Source organism: Tripterygium wilfordii, chromosome 5 (genome assembly GCF_013401445.1).
Source record: "Tripterygium wilfordii isolate XIE 37 chromosome 5, ASM1340144v1, whole genome shotgun sequence".
Lineage (NCBI taxonomy): Eukaryota > Viridiplantae > Streptophyta > Magnoliopsida > Celastrales > Celastraceae > Tripterygium > Tripterygium wilfordii.
The window spans coordinates 11,578,394-11,598,580 of record NC_052236.1 but is presented as its reverse complement, the minus strand read 5'-3'; the positions used below and the strand labels follow the sequence as shown (position 1 = coordinate 11,598,580).

The 20,187-nt window shown below is 36.5% G+C and overlaps 3 protein-coding genes across 3 annotated transcripts; 2 read left to right on the top strand and 1 right to left on the bottom strand.

Annotated features, from left to right (window-relative positions):
• Positions 1–1,016: 1,016 nt before the first annotated feature.
• LOC119998911 (serine/threonine protein phosphatase 2A 57 kDa regulatory subunit B' beta isoform-like) lies at positions 1,017–5,207 on the top strand. The gene is made up of 2 exons (XM_038846385.1): positions 1,017–2,601; positions 4,536–5,207. Exons 1-2 carry the CDS (start codon positions 1,453–1,455, stop codon positions 4,857–4,859), a joined length of 1,473 nt encoding a protein of 490 aa, XP_038702313.1. The 5' UTR covers positions 1,017–1,452; the 3' UTR covers positions 4,860–5,207.
• Positions 5,208–6,179: 972 nt separating this feature from the next.
• Positions 6,180–8,640, top strand: LOC119998943 (alpha carbonic anhydrase 7-like). Its single transcript, XM_038846424.1, has 7 exons — positions 6,180–6,488; positions 6,588–6,805; positions 6,896–7,005; positions 7,175–7,277; positions 7,890–8,054; positions 8,149–8,202; positions 8,447–8,640. Exons 1-7 carry the CDS (start codon positions 6,410–6,412, stop codon positions 8,519–8,521), a joined length of 804 nt encoding a protein of 267 aa, XP_038702352.1. The 5' UTR covers positions 6,180–6,409; the 3' UTR covers positions 8,522–8,640.
• Positions 8,641–13,553: 4,913 nt separating this feature from the next.
• Positions 13,554–15,176, bottom strand: LOC119999040 (probable aquaporin TIP1-1). The gene is made up of 2 exons (XM_038846534.1): positions 14,709–15,176; positions 13,554–14,186 (listed from the first exon to the last, which is right to left on the bottom strand). The coding sequence occupies exons 1-2, from the start codon at positions 15,090–15,092 to the stop codon at positions 13,815–13,817; spliced, it is 756 nt and encodes a 251-aa protein (XP_038702462.1). The 5' UTR covers positions 15,093–15,176; the 3' UTR covers positions 13,554–13,814.
• Positions 15,177–20,187: the final 5,011 nt, after the last annotated feature.

Sequence of the window (20,187 nt, the reverse complement as noted above, 5' to 3'; positions counted from 1 at the left end):
GACGTGTTTGCCTTGACTTTTTATGTAATAGAAGTGGGACCCAATATAAATTTTTACTGGACTAACAAAATAACACTACTGAAGTTGCTCTTAGGGTCATGTCCTGCCAGGCTAGGGGGACTTGAATTCCATGGTACTATGATCCTTTTATGTGTCAATGTCTTCCGATCTTATCTTAATCTAATTCAATGATTTAATTAAGATTTGGGTCGTGTCTAACGTATATGCAATCTAAACTCGAGCCGTTAAATTTGCGTGCACAAAAATTTATCGCCTAACAACATGTTATGTTTGGTCATGAATTCTTTCCAAAACTATATTAAAACATGAATTCAAATTTGTTTTTGAGTACTTTGGCATTCATATTATTGGAATATATTATATTTTGAAGAAAAAAAATCAAAATCAAAATGCTAAATTCTAAACCCAAACCCTAAAAGTAAAGGATAACACTTGAGACCTACAAAAAACCTACATTTAATGTGGAGTGTTAGATGTGAAGTGTGTCTTGCATGTGTGTTTTTAATCAATAGTTATTTTAATGTCATATAGGTTTGTGGGTCTTTTCGGGTCACAAAATGTGGGATGTAGCATTGTCCAAAACGAAAATCCAAACCCCAAACCCTAAATAGTAAGGATTTGGAGGTCTCACAATTTTTTAGAATCTACAATTCACATCTAATATTGGATAAAAAGTCGGACAATTTTTAAACATGGAAACCAAAAATGTGATATGATGTGACACACTTTTCAAGCCATTAGATTTAAATTGTGGATCCCCTAATCCGAACTCTAAACCCTAAACATCAATTCCTAAACGGTTAAACTCTAATATGTCATTTCAAAAAAAATCACGATTTAACATAATTTTGAGCGAGAATTGTAACTACAATTATACGGATCAACCCTCTAACATTTATATAATAATTGAAAATAAAATAAATAGCGCCAAATTATCGTTTTTAAAATTTATTTTTTATAAAAGGCAAATATCCAGTCATTACATTTTGGTTTGGTCCAGCTTAATTATCCTCCACTATCGTCACTCCCAATCCTTCTCCCCTCTTTATCTCCAATAATAGGTTATTAGTTCCCTCTCTACCCCCTGCTTATCGAATTAATCGCTAACGTCCGATCAGTTCCCTGCCGTTCCGGCGATACGATTTCGATGACAAGCAATTTTGAATCTTTGATCCACCGAGGTTGGAATTCCTCTCGAACTCAATTCACAATTCAGTACAATTTCTCTCCGATCCTTGTTTCAGATCCGTTTTAATGTGAAGTTTTTGAAGAAATTTGTTCTTTTAGAACATTGTAGGGGTGCTAATCCATGCGTTTGGATGAATTGAAGCTCACAGTCGGTGCCCAATCAAGAGCGGATTCTGTTTCAATTGTTGTTAGCGTATTAGGCTGCAATCTAGGGTTAGGGTTTGTTGTTTGCATTGGTGAGAAATGTTTAAGAAGATCATAAAGGGAACTGGACATCGCAAGACCTCCAAATCGGACGGGAATGATTCGTACGGGTTTGGGCCACCCGGCACACGAAATTCGGGGTCCAATGTGGTGGTTAACCACGCATCCCGGACGGGCCCAAATTCTGGAAATATAGTGCCAACTGCGACGGCAACACCACCCATGGTCTCCGTGGAGCCCCTTCCCCTGTTTCGCGATGTGCCAGTCTCGGAGCGACAAATTCTTTTCCTGCGGAAGCTGCAGGTTTGTTGTTTCCAATTTGATTTCTCTGATACATTGAAATCTGTCCGTGAGAAGGAAATTAAGAGGCAGAGTCTAATGGAATTGGTGGACTTTATTCAATCTGGGTCGGGTAAAATTACAGAGACTTGTCAGGAAGAGATGATAAGGATGGTCTCAGTGAATGTTTTCCGGTGCTTGCCTCCTGCGTCCCATGAAAACACTGGGCAAGAGAACATTGATCCCGAAGAGGACGAACCTTATTTGGAGCCGTCATGGCCCCATTTGCAGCTTGTTTACGAATTGCTTCTAAGATATGTTGTGTCATCTGATACAGATACCAAGATCGCTAAGCGGTACATTGATCACTCCTTCGTGTTGAAACTGCTTGATTTGTTTGATTCTGAGGATCCTCGTGAGAGGGAGTATTTGAAAACAATTTTGCATCGGATTTATGGTAAGTTTATGGTTCACCGCCCCTTTATTAGGAAGGCAATTAACAATATATTCTACCGATTTATATATGAGACTGAGAGGCACAGTGGAATTGGGGAGCTTTTGGAGATCCTTGGGAGTATTATTAATGGTTTTGCCCTGCCCATGAAAGAGGAGCATAAGTTGTTTCTTATTCGGGCATTGATACCACTCCATAAACCAAAACCGGTTTCTATGTATCATCAGCAGCTGTCTTACTGCATTACACAGTTTGTTGAAAAAGATTATAAGCTGGCAGATACGGTTATAAAGGGGCTGTTGAAGTACTGGCCTGTGACCAACTGTCAGAAGGAAGTTCTCTTCTTGGGAGAACTTGAAGAAGTTCTCGAGGCTACACAGTCTGCGGAATTCCAACGCTGCATGGTTCCTCTCTTCCGACAGATTGCTCGCTGCCTTAATAGCTCCCATTTTCAGGTTTGTGAGTACTTTGTAAAATTTTGAGCTTTTTTATACTACATGATTACATTATTTTCAGGTTTATGCTTGCACTAAGAAATTTTTCCACTGCTATTTCCCCATTTATAACATTACTAAAAGATGGCATCTATATTGGAGCATCATTTTAAAGTATTTTTCAATTTTATTCCCTTGATTATCATCTTCCTCAATTACTTATCAGCATTAATTTGCATCAATTGGTTTTATCATATGCTTGACTCATTTGGGCTTCACGGGCTTGCAATTGAAAGGTGTTTCTCAAGATCTCAAGTCTTTTTATGTAATATGGAACCCATTCACAACATAAATATGAGATTAGTGTTGCATGATTTCCTCTGCCCTCTAAACCCTCCTCCATTCCCCGCACCATAACCACCTCCTACTCTTATATATCTTTTGCTACTATTGAAACTCTTCATTTGGTGAACAATTATTTTGGAACTATCTCTTTTATGGAAGGGCAAACTTTGATACAGTGATCTAGTTGCTTCATTGCAACCTCAGTGTCACCATTGTAGACCTCCTACGTAACATTTTGCGTAATAACGGTTTGAGAGTGCATGCATCTACCCGTTCTGGACCTCACCACCTCTATCTGAGCCTTATGAATGAGGTGTTATTTCATTTTCTTTTATCTTCTCAAAAGAAATTGATCAACACACCTTAGTAGCAGAGGGTCCAATTAATGGGTGAAAAATCGAAGTAAATTTGCAATTATTATGGTTTCGATAAATCATGTGTTGGCTTCGATTTTATAACATTTAGTGGTCATTCAAAAGGCGGCAAGTTGGGGACTTGTGAGCGGATATTTTATCTATATTTGCTAAAGGAGTATTAGTTGGAAAAACCTCGCACCACCGATATACTATCTTGTAATCTGTTGTCACCATTTTCATGTGAATAATTGGGACTTTTTTTTTCGAGTCTACGTGGGCTCGCATGTCAAAATGGTTCTGCTATTATTCCATTTAAATGGTTTCTGTCCCTTTCTCGCCTTATGTTTGGATACTTCCTTGTTTGCTCCTTTTAATTCATCATGAACAGGCAACATTTTTATGTTATCCTCATCATAAGAAAGTGATCTTTCTTCTCTCCCATTTTCTGGTTTTCTCCATCAAAATTGAAAATCCAGATATTTTCTTTGTGGTGATGATCATGTGAGAGAATAATCAAGAGAAGTAGACATGGATAGGGTAATTGAATCATTCATTGCCATCTTTTCTCCGCAGGCTGATAAAAAAAGTGATTTCCTGGAACTCTGACAATAGGTTTAAATTACTTGTGCACCTTGATTGCTCCTGTGTGATGGTTGTTTGGTGGAAGTTTGTTTTGGGAACAAAACTTTTTTATATGCACCAATCAATGTTGGTGGTTAGTTTAGCATTACAAGTTGGTAGAGTTATTTTGCTCCTTGACTGAGCTCTAAATGTACTATTCAGTTGGTTAATAGTTTAGGCTGGATTTTATTTTTGAACTGGATGTTACTTGTTAGGGGTACACTACTGAGAGGAGCGAAATTAACTTTCTGGGGGCTTTTTGTACTTAGTGAAGGAAGAATGATCAATAAGAATATAAGATTGTGAATGGTTTTCATGCCATGCATGATATGTGCCTATAACGAAATCATCTAGGAATGGCTTGACGTATTTGTTTGCTTAAACAATGTGATATTTTGTGATGTATATCGGTATTTCCTTGTCGTTTGTATGTATTTTTCATGTTGTGATTGCTAAATAAAGTTGCATGTTAGAAGAGGATCGTTTTCTAGAGCTTGAGCGTTTGGTTTAAGATACTCTGAATTGAATTTCTTAATGGATATTCTCGTTCATGATACATTTTCCAGCGTTGCTTGATATAATGATCCACGGAATATTCTCTAAAAAATTTTGCTGAGCAAATTTGTGTCACAGGTTGCTGAACGAGCCCTCTTTTTGTGGAATAATGAACATATAGTGAGCTTGATTGCACAAAACCGGAATGTCATATTGCCAATTATTTTTGAGGCATTGGAGAAGAATATCAAGAGTCACTGGAACCAGGCAGTTCATGGGCTGACCGTCAATGTTCGGAAAATGTTTTTGGAAATGGATACTGAATTGTTTGAAGATTGTCAGAACCAGTATACAGAGAAAGAATCCAGGGCCACTGAGGTGGAAGAGCTGCGGGAGTTGAATTGGAAGAGACTGGCGGATGTAGCCGCACAGAGAGAGGGTGTGGATATGGTTTCAATTTAACTGATTATTCAGAGGTTCAAACGTTCAACTGACATATAGGAAGGATTAAGGAAAGATGAGGCAGGTGCTGCTCCCCCATTTTGGTACTATTCATTTTTTTTTATTTTTCCCTTTTATTTTTTTTTTATATTGATCCAATTATTGAAGATTTTTAGAAGCAGCTGCAGCTATAAATGTAATCTATAATGTATGCAATCTGTTAAAAACAGGCTGCAGAGCAAGGAGGATAGTGAATTTTCTCCTTGTAATTTTTGTTATCTTTTATCTTGTGTACCCATTTGTGGGAAAGTAATGAATTTCCTGATTCAACTTTGGTTGAAATTGTACTTTCATCTGTTCATTAGATAACCCGGTCATTTCTTGTCACGTATGTTACCTATTGAATAAAGTACAAAAACCTATACCTATAGAAGGTAGAAAGATCCATTTACCCACACACAATGAATTATATTTGTTTGATACCCTGCTGTCAATATGAGTGTGAATGTTGAAAAAGAATACACTTGAACAGAATACAATGAAGAAAGCAAAAAAAAAATTATAAATTCTTAATCTTAATAATTAATAAAATAAAGAAAATTTTTGAAATCAAATTTAAATAATAATAAAATATAGATAAGATTAGAGAATTAAGATATATAATTAACAGACGTAGATTAATTTGTCCAAATCATGGTGTTGGGCAAGAATCCGAGTAGCTTAGTTGGTGAGCTGAGTCGTGTGTAATCTTGAACCCCGAATTCGAGCCCCATCCACTCCCCTGATGCTCATCTCATACTCATACGCATTCAACTATGAATAAAATATTTCGTTATTCTTTAATGGAATAGTGTGCCAAATTTCTACCTTTTGTCCTTAATTCTGAAACATCAACATCATTATTCTATTTCAAGATCGAGTATATATGGGGTTTAACGGCAAGACCGAGTATATATGAGGTTTAACGGTCCTTACAGTAAAAATCTCTGTAATTTTAATCATAGACATCCAATTTATTTAACAATCATAAACAGAACAAACTGACTGTAATGATCATTGCAGTGACTTCTACTGAAGGGGCCTCGCACGACACGTATGAAGCATTGATGCATGTTTCTAGATTCTTCCTAATAAAGTGTGAACAAATCCCAAATCAAATGTGAGATCATCTTAGCATGTCATGCTAGTCTTCAAAGTCAAAAAAAGAATCAAGAGAGACCTCGATTGTCCCCCATCAACTCATGTACTTTATAATTGGAATACTCCACAGTCCACACCACATAATATAAAGAAACATGACGGTAGAGCAATCTCCTTCCCTCCTAGTTGGATTCCACTATCCATCTTTCCTGCTCCTCTGTTTTTGTCCGATCTCCAACGCGTCTGTCTCTCACCAAGAAACTTGGCCGAAGCTGCATTTATAAACTCCAACAAAATCAAACTCCAAATCCTCATGTTCTTCCCCAAAATATAATATTAATTCCTCTTCTTCTTCTTCTCGATTATAAATATATCTAGTCGATAGCTCTGTTTGGTCACCGGGAATATCAATATTTTCCTTCAAAATCAACATGAAGAACCAAAATTTTCTGATATTCGTTGTTTGTATAGTTTTGCAGTTAACATCATCGGCCACAGCACAAGAAGTTGGTAAGTTGAAATCAATCAAACCCATCTGATTTCTTGTCTTTAATCTTTGTATTTCAATCAATAATTACAGCTTCTTGATTCCTGTCATTCATGAAACAGAGGATGAGAGAGAGTTTGATTACTTGAACAACAGCGAGAAGGGTCCAAGACATTGGGGTGAGATTAAGAAGGAATGGGAGGCATGCAGGAATGGAACTCTACAATCTCCGATCGATCTGACAGATCGGAGAGTGAAATTGATTCGTAAATTAGTTCAGATGAAGAAGATCTATAAACCCTGCAATGCAACTGTCAAGAACAGAGGCCATGACATTTCTGTAAGAATATTTTGATCTTTCTATGAAAATATTTTTTAAATTTCTAACCATTATATGTTTTGATACAAATGTTATGTGTAATGGGTTCAGCTTCAATGGGAGGAATTCAAAGCCGGATCGATCCAGATCAATGGGACTAATTACTTTCTTCAACAGGCTCATTGGCATTCACCTTCAGAGCATACCATCAATGGCAGAAGGTTCCTCATTTGTCTTTAATGCTATTATAATATAGACAATTTATATATATATATATATATATGTGTGTGTGTGTGTGTGTGTGCGCGCGCGCGCTAGAAGCTGGCATTTATTGGGAAGATTTGGTTGACCAACTTTGATTAGAAATGTGTTTTGTCTTTGTGTTGTTAGGTATGACTTGGAGCTGCACATGGTTCATGCAAGTCCAGACCAAAAGGTTGCTGTGATTGGACTCCTTTATAAACTTGGTCACCCAGATCATTTCCTCTCTAAGGTATAAAAAAATGGAGATCTAGTTTGACTATTTGACTGATGTACGCATGATAACGGGTCGGATATTCTTTCAATTAGGGAATATCCAAACCGTTTCCATTTATAGTATCTTATACCTAAACTGTTTCAAAAATTATTTAAATTTCCAAAACCGAAACTGTTTCATAACCTTTTATCACCGGATATCCATTTATCATCTAACTTTTAACATTTTTTATTTTTCTACAACCATTTCCTTCACCAACACAGTCACTGATATTTTTCAAAACAAACTTATAATATATGGTCAGGTTGGGTTGGTTATAGGTTGGTTTCATTTTGGGTACCCTAACCAACTATTAAATGGTTTGCGTACCCTAATCTGACATCAAAAATCAAAACCGACTCAAAATCGTGACGGGTCGTTTTCAAACCCTATAGAATCGATTTTCGAGTTTTAAACCGATCGGGCACTCTACGGATAGTGTCATGCCCGATTTTTATTTTTTTTTGTCATCCCTAAACGGATACGTCCATGCCACGTATAATATTTGGGATTTGACTGTCTCTAGTAAATGATCTACCATTTATATAATGACCTAAACTGGGTTTTGCTTTTCATTGTTTGGTTCAGTTGATTGGAGATGTAATGTCAATGAGCAATCAAAAGGCAGAGAGAGGGATGGGTGTGATTGATCCAAGCGAGATCAAGATGGGTGGCAAGAAGTATTACAGATACTTGGGTTCACTCACCGTCCCTCCTTGTACTGAAGGAGTCATTTGGACCATTAACAAGAAGGTTACTAATTAATTACCACTTCATTGAATTAATTTCCTCTTCTTCTTCTTCTTCTTTTGATTTCTTACCCTGTGATTTTATTATTTGCATTCAGATTAGGACTGTATCAAGAGGCCAAGTAGAATTACTCAGAGAGGCCGTCCACGATGTAAGTAAATAACCACACACATGAATTGTTTATATATATAGAACTTCTCAGCTGCGGATGTCGGGACTCCACTTTTGAGAGTTCTTAGAAGTGAATTAATAGGTGGGACCCATTGATTTGGGTCTTATTCATATTTGTTCAAAAATAACGGAGTTCGTAATTTTATTACGGACGTCCGCATCTGAGCACTACTCTATCTCTATATATATGTAAGTTTTGATAAGTTTGAGATGATATATGGCAGTATGCAGAGGTGAATGCAAGACCAGTGCAGCCGCTCAACCGTCGAGACATCCATCTCTATGGCCCAAGCGCTTAGGACCCTAATTAGCCGACTTCCATTGCATACAAATTCCTTGTATTCTATCAAATTAGTTTAAATCTCATTATTAGTATATTAAATATTTTTCTTAAATGTTTGATGTTGCTGTTGCTGTTGCTGTTGGGAAATTTGACCCAGATTTTGCTTAACATAAATATCACACGATAGTAGAAAAATTTAAATCGAGAATAGTAACACAATTACAATACAAGAATTTATGTGGAAAACTCCAAAACCAAAGAAAAAATCACGATTGTTGTCAGCAACCAGAGAACCTTCCACTGTATGATAAATTTGTACAATCATATTCTTAGTGACATTTCTACCTACGAATATGCAAGAACCCAAAATATTATCATAAGCCCACACTCCAGTTCATACTCACTAAGACTCTACATCTTGGAATATCTCACAGTTTCACACCAAGAACCCAATAACACAAAGGGATTTCCTACAAAGTTTTTTCTACCTTGATCTCTCTCATTAAGTCTAACCGCCTCTCTAGCCCCTAGAGAAACAAAACAATAGGAATTATGTTACAATCTTAGAAAACAAGTCTCCTATTTATAAGGGGAAAAAAAAATTCCGTCAACCTTCCGAACACCCACTTAACTCGTCTGGATGACAAGAACTTCCAGACGTGTTTTCCAATACAATTGTCCGGACACCCCTATCACCTATCTGGACAGTTTTTCAACCTTTCTCAATTTAGACGTCCAATAAGACCCCCTCTCACTTCACTTACCCGAACTGTCTGGATGGCTATACTCCTGTCTGGACGACAACTCCAAAAACGTCATACCTGCAATAGAACCTGTCTTCACACACAATCGGAATCGATCCAAATTTATTGATCAAACGTAACTGCTGCTACGGCAATCTCTTGATCATAGACATATAGGACCATCGATATTGTGGGCTGAAAAGCCCAAACATAATGCAAAAAAGGGCCTTAACTCATCAGAAAAGGCCCAAATATGATCAAGAGTCGGTTTCGAATTATGCGATCAAGAAACGACAAGAGAATATTATGCTTGGATTGGCTATATGTGATGTCCCGAGTTGGTATACCAACAAAAAGATCAAGAGTCGGTGGCGAACACTTCTTTTGAGACAATGAAATTCTTTTTAGCTACTTGGTTCATGATTTCAATTCTCATGATTAAAGAATGTTAAATAAGTATATATATATATATATATATGTTTTTATTGAGATAACCCAATCAAATGACTTACTAAGTAAAGATTTAATCTCTATCACACAATCAACGCTTTCTAAGCCTAAAAAGCAATAACTAGGGTTCAAAAAAACAAAGACGTGCGGGCCTTTTGAACATGGCGGACAATATTGATTTGTAGTGTTTAGATTGAATTTTCTAACATAGTATCGAAGTTAAGACTTGATCGAATCAGATATGACCTCTACCAGTCTACTTCTTGGGTCTGACATTATCCAACCTACAAGTGCGAGAAAGTGTTAAAGACTATCTCACATCGGATTGTTATAACACAACCAAGTGGCATATAAGCAAATGCCCAATCTCTATCACATAACCAACACATTTTTTAGGCTTAAGAACCAATAGCAACATATCAAGAAGACCCAAACCGTGCGTGTGTGTTTTGGAAAAATAACAAGTCCCAACACTTTTTTTCGGAGAATTTACACAACCAATACGTTTTCTGCCCTAAGTAGAGCTGTTATTCTAAGAGTAAATAATAGTTAATAGTTAGCCCTAAGTAGAGTTGTTATTCTAAGAGTAAATAATAGTTAGGTATTATAATTTGGGGGGCCATACCTACATATAACAATTTGTCCACTCTAAGTTCGTTGGAATTGAGCCTCACGGATTTGTGATCCCTATATTAGGTCAGGGAGGCCTGGCCCAATCGACAACCAATATTCATTTGGAAAATCAATTGTTGTGAGTTAAGAGAGTGGGCCACCCTTATATATTAGACTATTAACCCATACACTACTGGTGTGGTAGTTTCTAACAGTAGGAAATAGGTATAATTACAACAATACAATCAAAGGAGAGACCCCCAAGTGTATAAACTGTTCAATTACTAGTTTTTTTAGGTATTGAATGGTTTTTGATGGGTTATTATATAGTATTAAGTGTAAAACTTCCTTTATTTCTGTAAATTTTCCTAATTCTTAGGGGACGTGTCGGTACTCGGTAGGTTTAAATGGTGCACGTTTAAAAAAAAAAAAGAAAAACTTTGGACGGTGCACGTTAATAGCATTATTCTTTTACCAGTAAAATGAAATATAGCACTGTACTCATGTTTCACGGGAGCTGAGCCACAAAACTATGTTAATCTGGATGATCGAATTTGTCTGAACCAGATTAAATCAAGTTTGCACATAAATTATATGTCCAAGATCTAGAACTAAACAAAAAAAATTTGTTCGATTTAAAACCGGATCTGGGTCCAAACACACCACTTTACTTGTCCGGACCCTACTCCAAATTAGTTTATTGTTCGATTTACTTGTCCATAATTAAACCAAATTGGGTTTGATATTAAGTACATTTAAAATTCAATCCGAATTAAGATCTGGACATATAAATATTTTATAAATATGTGATATTTTTTCGACCTGAAATCAATCCAGAACCGATTTTTTTTTACACCCCCATACTATTACTTTGAGAGGATCATATATATCTCGGCAGGCGAAACCGTTTCCACATAAATGTGAAAGTGCCAAAGTGGGAAAATAATTTTAGTGCTTTTTTATTTGTTGACAACGATCATACTAGAAAAAGTAAAACAAATTAAGAAATGACAATAAAATGTGGGTCCAATTTTCACAAAAAGAGTTATGTGATAATATATGGTCCAAAAAAAATTCACGTGCCTTGTTGCTTCATTATTGAGAGGCAAGAGAATCTCTGAGCTCTCTAGGATTTTTTTGCAGTGGAGGCTTGCTTTCAGTCACATCTTCAGTACTGAAGCAGTGGCATGATGGCACCATTGATATGGAGGTTCATGTCAATGCACAGTGTGTATGTATGTATGTATGAACTATAATTTTATCTTCAGTGAAACTTATTGGAGGGACCCTTTTAATCAAGGAAGGTCTAGAATGATACGCACAATTTGTCAAATATTTAAAATCTCAGGTTGATTTGACATAACCAGTACAATAAGTTATAAGCAAAACTCAACTATACTCATATACTCACACATTGTCAATAGCGATAATTTATAAAGAACAAATGATAAAAAAAAAAAATCCGACATTGCCCATGGCCCACTAGGACCCATAACAGACAATATATTGAATGTGTTTTGAGTTTAGAATTTTAGTATGATATCGAAACAAAGTCTCAATCTAGTTTGACGAGTCTTTATCTGTCCATTTGTTGAGTTTGGTATAACTCAACCCACAAGTGAGGGAATGTTAAGAATAAAAATCTCACATTTTATGAGTGTTAAGTGTCATAGATGATATTCAGAAGAATAAAATTGTGCGAATTGAAGTTTAGAGCGGAAAATATTGATTTGTAATATTTGAGATGAATTTTCTAACACAATTACCGCACACGTGGATTTCATTATGAATAAAAAGTCTTGTTCTCTACAAGTTACTACGTATTACCATATTAGCATACCAGGATGGTCTAGAGAAGTAAAGCAGCCAAGTTCAACAAAGTTTGTCTCCTCCTTTAATTTTTAGGGCCAAAAGGTCTTCAAGTAAATCATGGAAAGGCAATATGATTGCATTCAATAACGTTTTACTTTTTGGAGATCAACGTACATGAATAATGCATGTGCACCCCATATAGGTGTGGCTCCACTGATCTTATCCTCTATGTAGACTGGCAAATTATATGAGAAAATAAATGCCCAATTCATATCCTAAAATAAGAGAGAAAAAAAAAAGAAAAAGAAAAACATGTTCTTGCTGTAAGAATCTTGCAGCTTTTTTATGTGTTCATTGTAATCGATACAAAAGAAAAAACAAGACAAATTAATTGGACTCGATCGATCGTTATTAGAATGGCGTGAATGAGTTTCTACCTACTTAAGACAAAACTATGTGACATATTTGCTCCTACGAAGTACTAACCAAACTGCGATAACAAAGTTGGTTATCGATTTCGCCAAAGCGTATGTCTATGGAGTCTTTGTAGTTTGATTTCATACTAAGTCTCGGTCTAACTTATTTTGTCTACAGATTGTGCGTGTAGCCTGTTCGATCTAAATTTATGCCCAATTTGATTGTGCAAAATAAACAAATCTGATAATCTCGTTATCAATTATCAAAAAAATACAATATTTGCTTCTACTCTCACGTACTTACAAAATGATTACTAGGTGTTTTTATCAAATCTAAGCACGTACTTCATAAAAAGTTGCTTTCATATAGGGCTGGAAACAAATACCGATAACCAAATCGAAAGGTCAATTATTTTTTAAAAAGAAATTTATATTTTTTTAAAATAATAGACCAATAAATCGACAAATAACAACCCAATCAGTTAATTTCATGTCAAAAAATGATCGTTTTCACCTCTGCTTCATACGTAAATCGAGAAATTTAATGGTTACACACTTCATTACCTATGTGTTAATTAAAACTTATAACTAACTTTTGGAACAAAAGTAGAAAATACTAGACATATGTTTTAATTAACACAAAGGTAATGAATTTGAAACGACAAGTGAGTTACACATGTTTCAAATTTATGATGAAAAACATGTGTCTTATTTTATCTCATTATTTTGTGTCTTTATTGGAAAATTCCTGATATACATATACATATATATTTCCGAAATTCTCTTATGCGAATACCCATAAATTATATTAACTTACGCATCTTAATCTTATCATTAATTTGAAACATATCAGACTCAAAATAATGAACCCCACTTATCATTTCACTTTTGAAAATATTTAAAAAAATGGAGTACACAAATTATTAAGTTACTGACATCCGCATAAGAGAGTTTATATATATATATATATATATATATATATATATATATAAAGGAATTAGACGATCAATTAGGATAAAGAAAGGCAGGAGGACTAACAATGACATCATACAACAGGAAGCAGAATAACACAGCACCTAAAGTCCCATAATCACACTTCTCCCGCAATGGCAAAACAACATTGATGATATGAATCATATCATATAATCATAAAGACGCAAGGATCAGCGGTCACAATTGAAACACAAAGATAGAAAATAAATCCTCGATAAACAGAGCAAATACACCAGATAAAAGCCGAGCAACTACTCATCACTACAGATCCACATCACTGCGCTCAGTAGTCTGTGGTAGGGAGCTGTTCATGGGTGTGGCTGATGAAGATGAGTTCGTAAACAAGCCCAGCGATCCCACCACCAATAAGAGGCCCGGCCCAGTAGACCCAGTGGTTTTCCCAGCTCCAGCTCACCAAGGCTGGACCAAATGACACGGCTGGGTTCATTGAGGCTCCGTCGAAAGCCCCGGCCGCCAAAATGTTAGCACCGACGATGAAACCAATCGCGAGCGGAGCAATAGTTCCCAAACTGCCCCTCTTTGGATCGATGGCTGTAGCGTACACTGTGTAGACGAGTCCAAAAGTCAACACGATCTCGAAAACGAACGCGTTCCACACTCCCTCGCCGCTTGAGAGCGCAAACGCTGAGGTGGTCTGTGATACACACAATCAAAAGTGATCAGTTAGCGATGGGAAAGTTGAACTTGCGATCTGCTGCAGTTATAATGAGTTACAATATTCAACATCACAATCCCAACCAAAGCTTGCTGATTACTTACAGACCTAGGGGTGACAAAAAATCTGTTCCGAATTAGATAACATCACTTGTTTACGAAATATTTATATGTCCGGACTCTATCCCGAATTAGGTTTCAAAAATATTTAATTGACCAAACTCGGATTAATTTAAATCCGCATAAATAAACCAGTCAAATTTATGTGTTTAGACTTAAGACTCGATTTTAAAATGAATAAAAAATTTATGTTTGAACCCGAATTTCGAATATATAACTTATGTCTACACTTAATTTAATTTAGATCGGACAAATTTGATTATCTAGACCGGACGAAGAGGGCCGAGGCAAAGCGGGAGCAGAAAACTCTACAACCCCTAGTTACACCCACAGCAACAAGTACTGCGATGATAAACTTATAAATGGAGTGAAGTTTAGTTACCATGCCACCGGTGGAGAACTTGAGGAGCAAGCAAGCGACGGTAGAGCCGAGGAGCTGAGCGATCCAATATAGGATGCCACGGAGGAGAGTGATGTTACCGCCAACAAAGGCGCCGAAAGTGACAGCGGGGTTGACGTGTCCACCAGAAATGTTGGCGGAAATGGAGACGGCGACAAAGAGAGCAAAAGCGTGAGCGATTGACGCAGAGATAAGGCCGGCAGGGGTGTTTGCGGCACCGTCTGTGAGCTTGGCGAAGGCCATGCCGGACCCCTCCCCAGCAAAGACGAAAATTAGAGTAGAGATGAACTCAGCCAACGCTGCCTTCAAGGCGTCTGGGTGAGTCGCCTCTTGTCGATCACCTACGGCGATGTTTCTGATCGGCATGGCTGATGATTAAGATCGGACGGCTTAGATGACACTGTTTAGTGGATTAGCACTGAGCGAGAGCTATGGAAGGCTTGGAAGCTACCGGACTGGTCTGCCTCTGTCTTATATCAAGACAACGTGGGTGTTTGAAACCTGCTATAACCGGTTCCCGGTGGAAATTGCGGGATATAAAAGGAATATTGTTGAATGCCTATTTCCTATTGGTGGATAAGTTGTTAATCTTTTATTTTCTTTTTTTGGAAAATTTTTAATACGTTTTATATACGACTACCTACCAGCTACCTGTTTAAATACAGCTGAGCAAAATGGTGGTACGTTGCTGGATGATTGACACGTGGAATTATTGGATAGGGTACACGTCATGTTTATGGTCGGTTTTTGATATAAATTTAAATGACAATTCGATCAGTTATTAACTATTTGATATGTTTTTCAGTCGTTACTCACTAATAAATATTTGACAATAATTAATCAAACGATCTGTTTAACGGTCGGTTCGATTTGACAAGTTTTTTTGTATAACCCTAATTTGTTTTGTATTTTTTCGACGTCTAATATATTTCCTGCAAAAAAACTTCAATATATTTAACATTTTTCTGTCTAAAGTATGTCGAAAATGATTCGAGCTTCCCAACTGACAGAGAATAGCAAAAAAAATTAAAGAAAAAAAAAAGAGAGAAAACACAAGATTTTAACATGGTTCACATTATATCGGATTTATTGGCTAAATCCACGAGAGTCGCAGTCATTTTTACTATTTTAAAAAGAATATAGGATGAATTTGTTAAAAAGGTGTTAAAGGATAAAAATCCCACATCGATTGTTGAGGGGCTTGGTGTCTAGTTTATAAGCTTGCCCAAGTCTTCAACCAATTGTCCAGCCTTTTCCAGGAAGGTGGGCTGGGAACTGCCACGGCCCAATGGGCTGAGATGGTGGGGAGGCTGGCTCTGGGTTGTGCCATCGTGGGATTTTCTACATGGTATCGAAGCAGGTGTGCTCGTCCCCGATGAAAAAGTCCACTCGTTGGGTCTTGGGCTTTGATACCCAGTCCACGAGTGCGGGGGAGTGTTGAAAAGGTGTTAAAGGGATAAAAATCCCACATCGATTGTTGAGGGGCTTGGTGTCTAGTTTATAAGCTTGCCCAAGTCTTCAACCAATTGGGCCGTGGCAGTTCCCAGCCCACCTTCCTGGAAAAGGCTGGACAATTGGTTGAAGACTTGGGCAAGCTTATAAACTAGACACCAAGCCCCTCAACAATCGATGTGGGATTTTTATCCTTTAACACCTTTTTAACAGAATTTACAAGTATTTCAAAGTAATAGCGTTAGGCGACGGGAACATGTTTCTCGTTGCTCCGCTCTCTTGATAGACTGGGCCATGTCAATCATCATCAACAAGAAATGAGGTTTCTATCAAAAAATTAATTCAAACAAAAGATAAGTCCATTTGCATTGTCATCCTCCCTGCTTAGGATATCTATTAGAACAGTGTATATATATATATATATATTCAATTAATCAGCATAAACAACTGGTCCCATCAAACAGCTCAACATGACAAATACTCTAGTCCAAAACTAATAAGGGGATCTTATCAAAAGTGATCATAAAACGAAACTTTAAGTAAAAAAGGAAGAATTTTAGACAATTATTTAAATGATTTTTTTTTTATTATTATATAAAGACAAACAAGCAGCTAAAGAAGGTTATATATCCTTGGCATATTCTCTGCTGCAATCGTAGTTGGTATTATCTTTTAATAATGCTAATTATTATGTAATTAGAGTCCTCTTGGCCTCGGATATTTTATTGAACATGATAAGTGCTCAATTGAAATAAACCAAAGACAAAAACAAAACAAGACCTATTTATAATAGTGTAAGTAAAGCCTTGATTATATACATATTATGCGTAAGACATGCAATCATATGTTTTATCATGAACCAAACAGGGATAGCACAACTGGTTATCGGCTTCTGCCAAAGACGTATGTTTGCGGAATTTTCATGATTCGATTTCCAATGAGATTTATTTAAGTTAGGTTTCATGTTAGGTCTCGATCCAACTTATTTGTCACCAAATTGTGCACGCGGCTTATTTAACTCGAGTTTAGACCCAAATTGACTATTCAAAATAGACAAATCCGATTGTGTCACTCTCAGTTACCGAATATATAAATATATGTGTTATCATGAATGATTAGGTAACAGTGTTTTTAAGATTTGATTTTAGTGATGGCCTTCTTTTTTCTTTTTTTTTTTTGTTTCCGAAGTGTTGCGGTAGAGACCCATCTACCATATATGATTACAAACAAAAGTATTCACTTTGATCGTTAGTTTGATGATTTTTTTCGGAAAATTTGGGCACTTTTTGCTACATTTTGCATTAATATTTTCTCTCATTATAATGGAGATAGTGTACAAAAGGAATGGCTAGCATAAGGAGAGTGGATAATTATTGGTTGGACGGTGATGTGGAGATTGCACATGCTCTATTTTACTGGAAAAGGAGGCTACATGATAATGATAAACACTCGTACCAAACCATCCTAGAGTGGGCTATCCCACCCACTCGGTTCTCGATTCCAATTTTATTTTAATCGATAACGATATCATATGATTTTGTTTTTTTAACATTTGATATGGGTCTAAATCCAAACTTTCAGGTCCGTATGCAGGGACAGCTACAATATTGGCCTGAGCATACCCTCAAATTTTGATAAAAAATTATAAAGTATACCTATAAAACATCCAAATATCAAAATAAGTCCATTTATTTTTACCAAGTATACTGTAAAGACTTTATTTAGTAGTGTTTTTGTAGGTGTAGTTGGAGTCTTAGAGACTTGATCTCTTGGAGTTGAAAATTAGATTGTAAGACTTCAGCTTCATATTAAGATATGAATTTATTTTGATTACCTTTTGTTGGTGTACAAGTAAATAACTCGAAACAAATTTCAGCGGCGTTTCCTCCAATCCCCATCAATCTTTAGTCCCCCTCATATAAATTACTAACTCCACCACTAATCAAACCCCCTTCAAATCATTTTCTAGATCTGCCTCCCGTGCGCACATAAAATTTTCACTTGACGTCATGGTAAATTGAGCTAAAACCTAACGTGTGGCCACAAAAATATTGTCGCGGTTCGAATCCCCTTTGGTTGAGAGGAGTAAGATATGATAAATTAAATCAAAACACAACGCGTGATCATAAGAGTATTTTATCATTTTAGGATCCCTTGATAGCAAGGAGTGCAAAAGATTTTGTCCTTCGGTGATAGTAGTGTCATTTACCTTGAAGACAAAAAGAAAAAAAAACCGGCCTGGCTGAATGTGTTTGGTGTGTCAAAAACATGTGACAAACCATTGTTGGACAGCTGTCTGCCTGTCACCAATAAAGCTCTCCTTTAGTGGTGGGGGACCATCAGGATTTGGACGTATTTGAGCATAAATACAGTCCCAATAAGTCAAAATCCACCACCTGTCTCATGTATGCTCCGTTCGAACGGATAATATATGCCACCGGATACCCTATCCATTGCATATATTTTTTTGAAACGGGAAATGTGAGATTTGAACCCTGAGGATCAGGGTGATACATATCATCCTTATCGTTCCAATTAGTGATTCGGGTGTATCTATCCATTGCATATTGCATTTGCATGCATGAGTTCTGCTGGTTCTTGAAAATGAGATTTAAGTTCGTTAATTAATCATCATATTTGGTAAATGTTCGTTCTCTTTTAAAAGACAAATAAAATTCGTGAGGGTGAATAATTGACACATTATATAAAAATGAGCGTATGACATGATGTACTGGGACTGTTGAATAATTTCTCGTTTTCGTTCACCAGAGAAAACGAGACGGCCCACAATGATATCTTTGAGGGGTCCAATCATTCATGTGAATAGCGAGTTATTGGGCGTTTCTATGTATATTCCTCGTCTGTCTCAACCTCTCTATTTATCTCGCATTTTGCATCGTAGATTTAGATTAGATTTTCACTCGTATTATGTAAAAACCCAATTTTTCTTTGGGTTCAATTGGAAGTGTTCATTCAAAGATGTTATTTTCGGTCGCTTTGATTAATGAAAACAACAAAAATGGTAGTAATCAAGAGACCGTGATGAGCCAACAAGATCATTATCAATTTTTTTTTTCAACCTAGAACCCACCTGTCCTCATTGGACAATTAATTGATAAATCACATGTTACATGAAAGATCTCACAACCCTCATGAACCAATTGAGGCCCAGTGTTGAAAGATAACGCAAGATGACATTCTCACACGTTGGATTGAGCAATGACTCATCTCACAAATTACGATAATGAAACACCATAAAACTTCAACTTACAACCTCTCGCTTGTCCTAAAAAGAGTTACCGAGATTAGCTACTCCAACAATAAAAGTGCCTACAGAAAACTAGAACAGTTCATCATGAGATTCTAAGACCAGCTGTCAGATTTCAGTGAGGGGGTCCATTGAAAGCATATATATGACAGTAAGTTATGAATACAACATCCAAAATATCTTGATGAGTATCAATCCAAACACAGCTCCATTTATCACCCACCGACCAACGTTCTTATCACTAATTAACAATTGTGATTAGTGACCACTAATAGAAAATTAATTAATCATATGTGGTCACAACTTCTATTTAGTCTGCAGCCACACAAGGCTCCATCGAAGGCCCCAGATTTAGCGGCGGATATCTTGCCTGAAAGCAAATATTTGCAAAAAAAAAAAGAATCAAGTTCCGTGGAGCACTGCTTCACGTGATTGGAAATGTTTCACACATTTCCGAAGAAGACGAGAGTCTCTGTTAAGCCTTTATCCTATATCTGATTGGTATAACTCAATAAAATAGCATATAAAAAAGTTTCACGCCCTCTCACACAACCGATATGTTTTTTTTCGAGGCAAAGAACCAATGATGACAAGTCAAGAAGAATAAAATTGTGCGGGCTTTTGGTTCAAAACGAACAATATTAGTTTGTAGTGTTTGGGCTAAATTTCTAACAATCTCAACAAAAATAAAAATAATTTAGAGCAGAAAAGCTCTTCACAAATCCAACACAAAATTAGGGC

Coding starts and splice junctions, on each gene's coding strand:
- LOC119998911 (XM_038846385.1), top strand. CDS start 1,453: ATGTTTAAGAAGATCATAAAGGGAACTGGACATCGCAAGACCTCCAAA. Junction 2,602..4,535: donor TTAATAGCTCCCATTTTCAG/GTTTGTGAGTAC, acceptor TTTGTGTCACAG/GTTGCTGAACGAGCCCTCTT.
- LOC119998943 (XM_038846424.1), top strand. CDS start 6,410: ATGAAGAACCAAAATTTTCTGATATTCGTTGTTTGTATAGTTTTGCAG. Junction 6,806..6,895: donor ACAGAGGCCATGACATTTCT/GTAAGAATATTT, acceptor TAATGGGTTCAG/CTTCAATGGGAGGAATTCAA. Junction 7,278..7,889: donor CAGATCATTTCCTCTCTAAG/GTATAAAAAAAT, acceptor TGTTTGGTTCAG/TTGATTGGAGATGTAATGTC.
- LOC119999040 (XM_038846534.1), bottom strand. CDS start 15,092: ATGCCGATCAGAAACATCGCCGTAGGTGATCGACAAGAGGCGACTCAC. Junction 14,187..14,708: donor AGTTCTCCACCGGTGGCATG/GTAACTAAACTT, acceptor TGTGTATCACAG/ACCACCTCAGCGTTTGCGCT.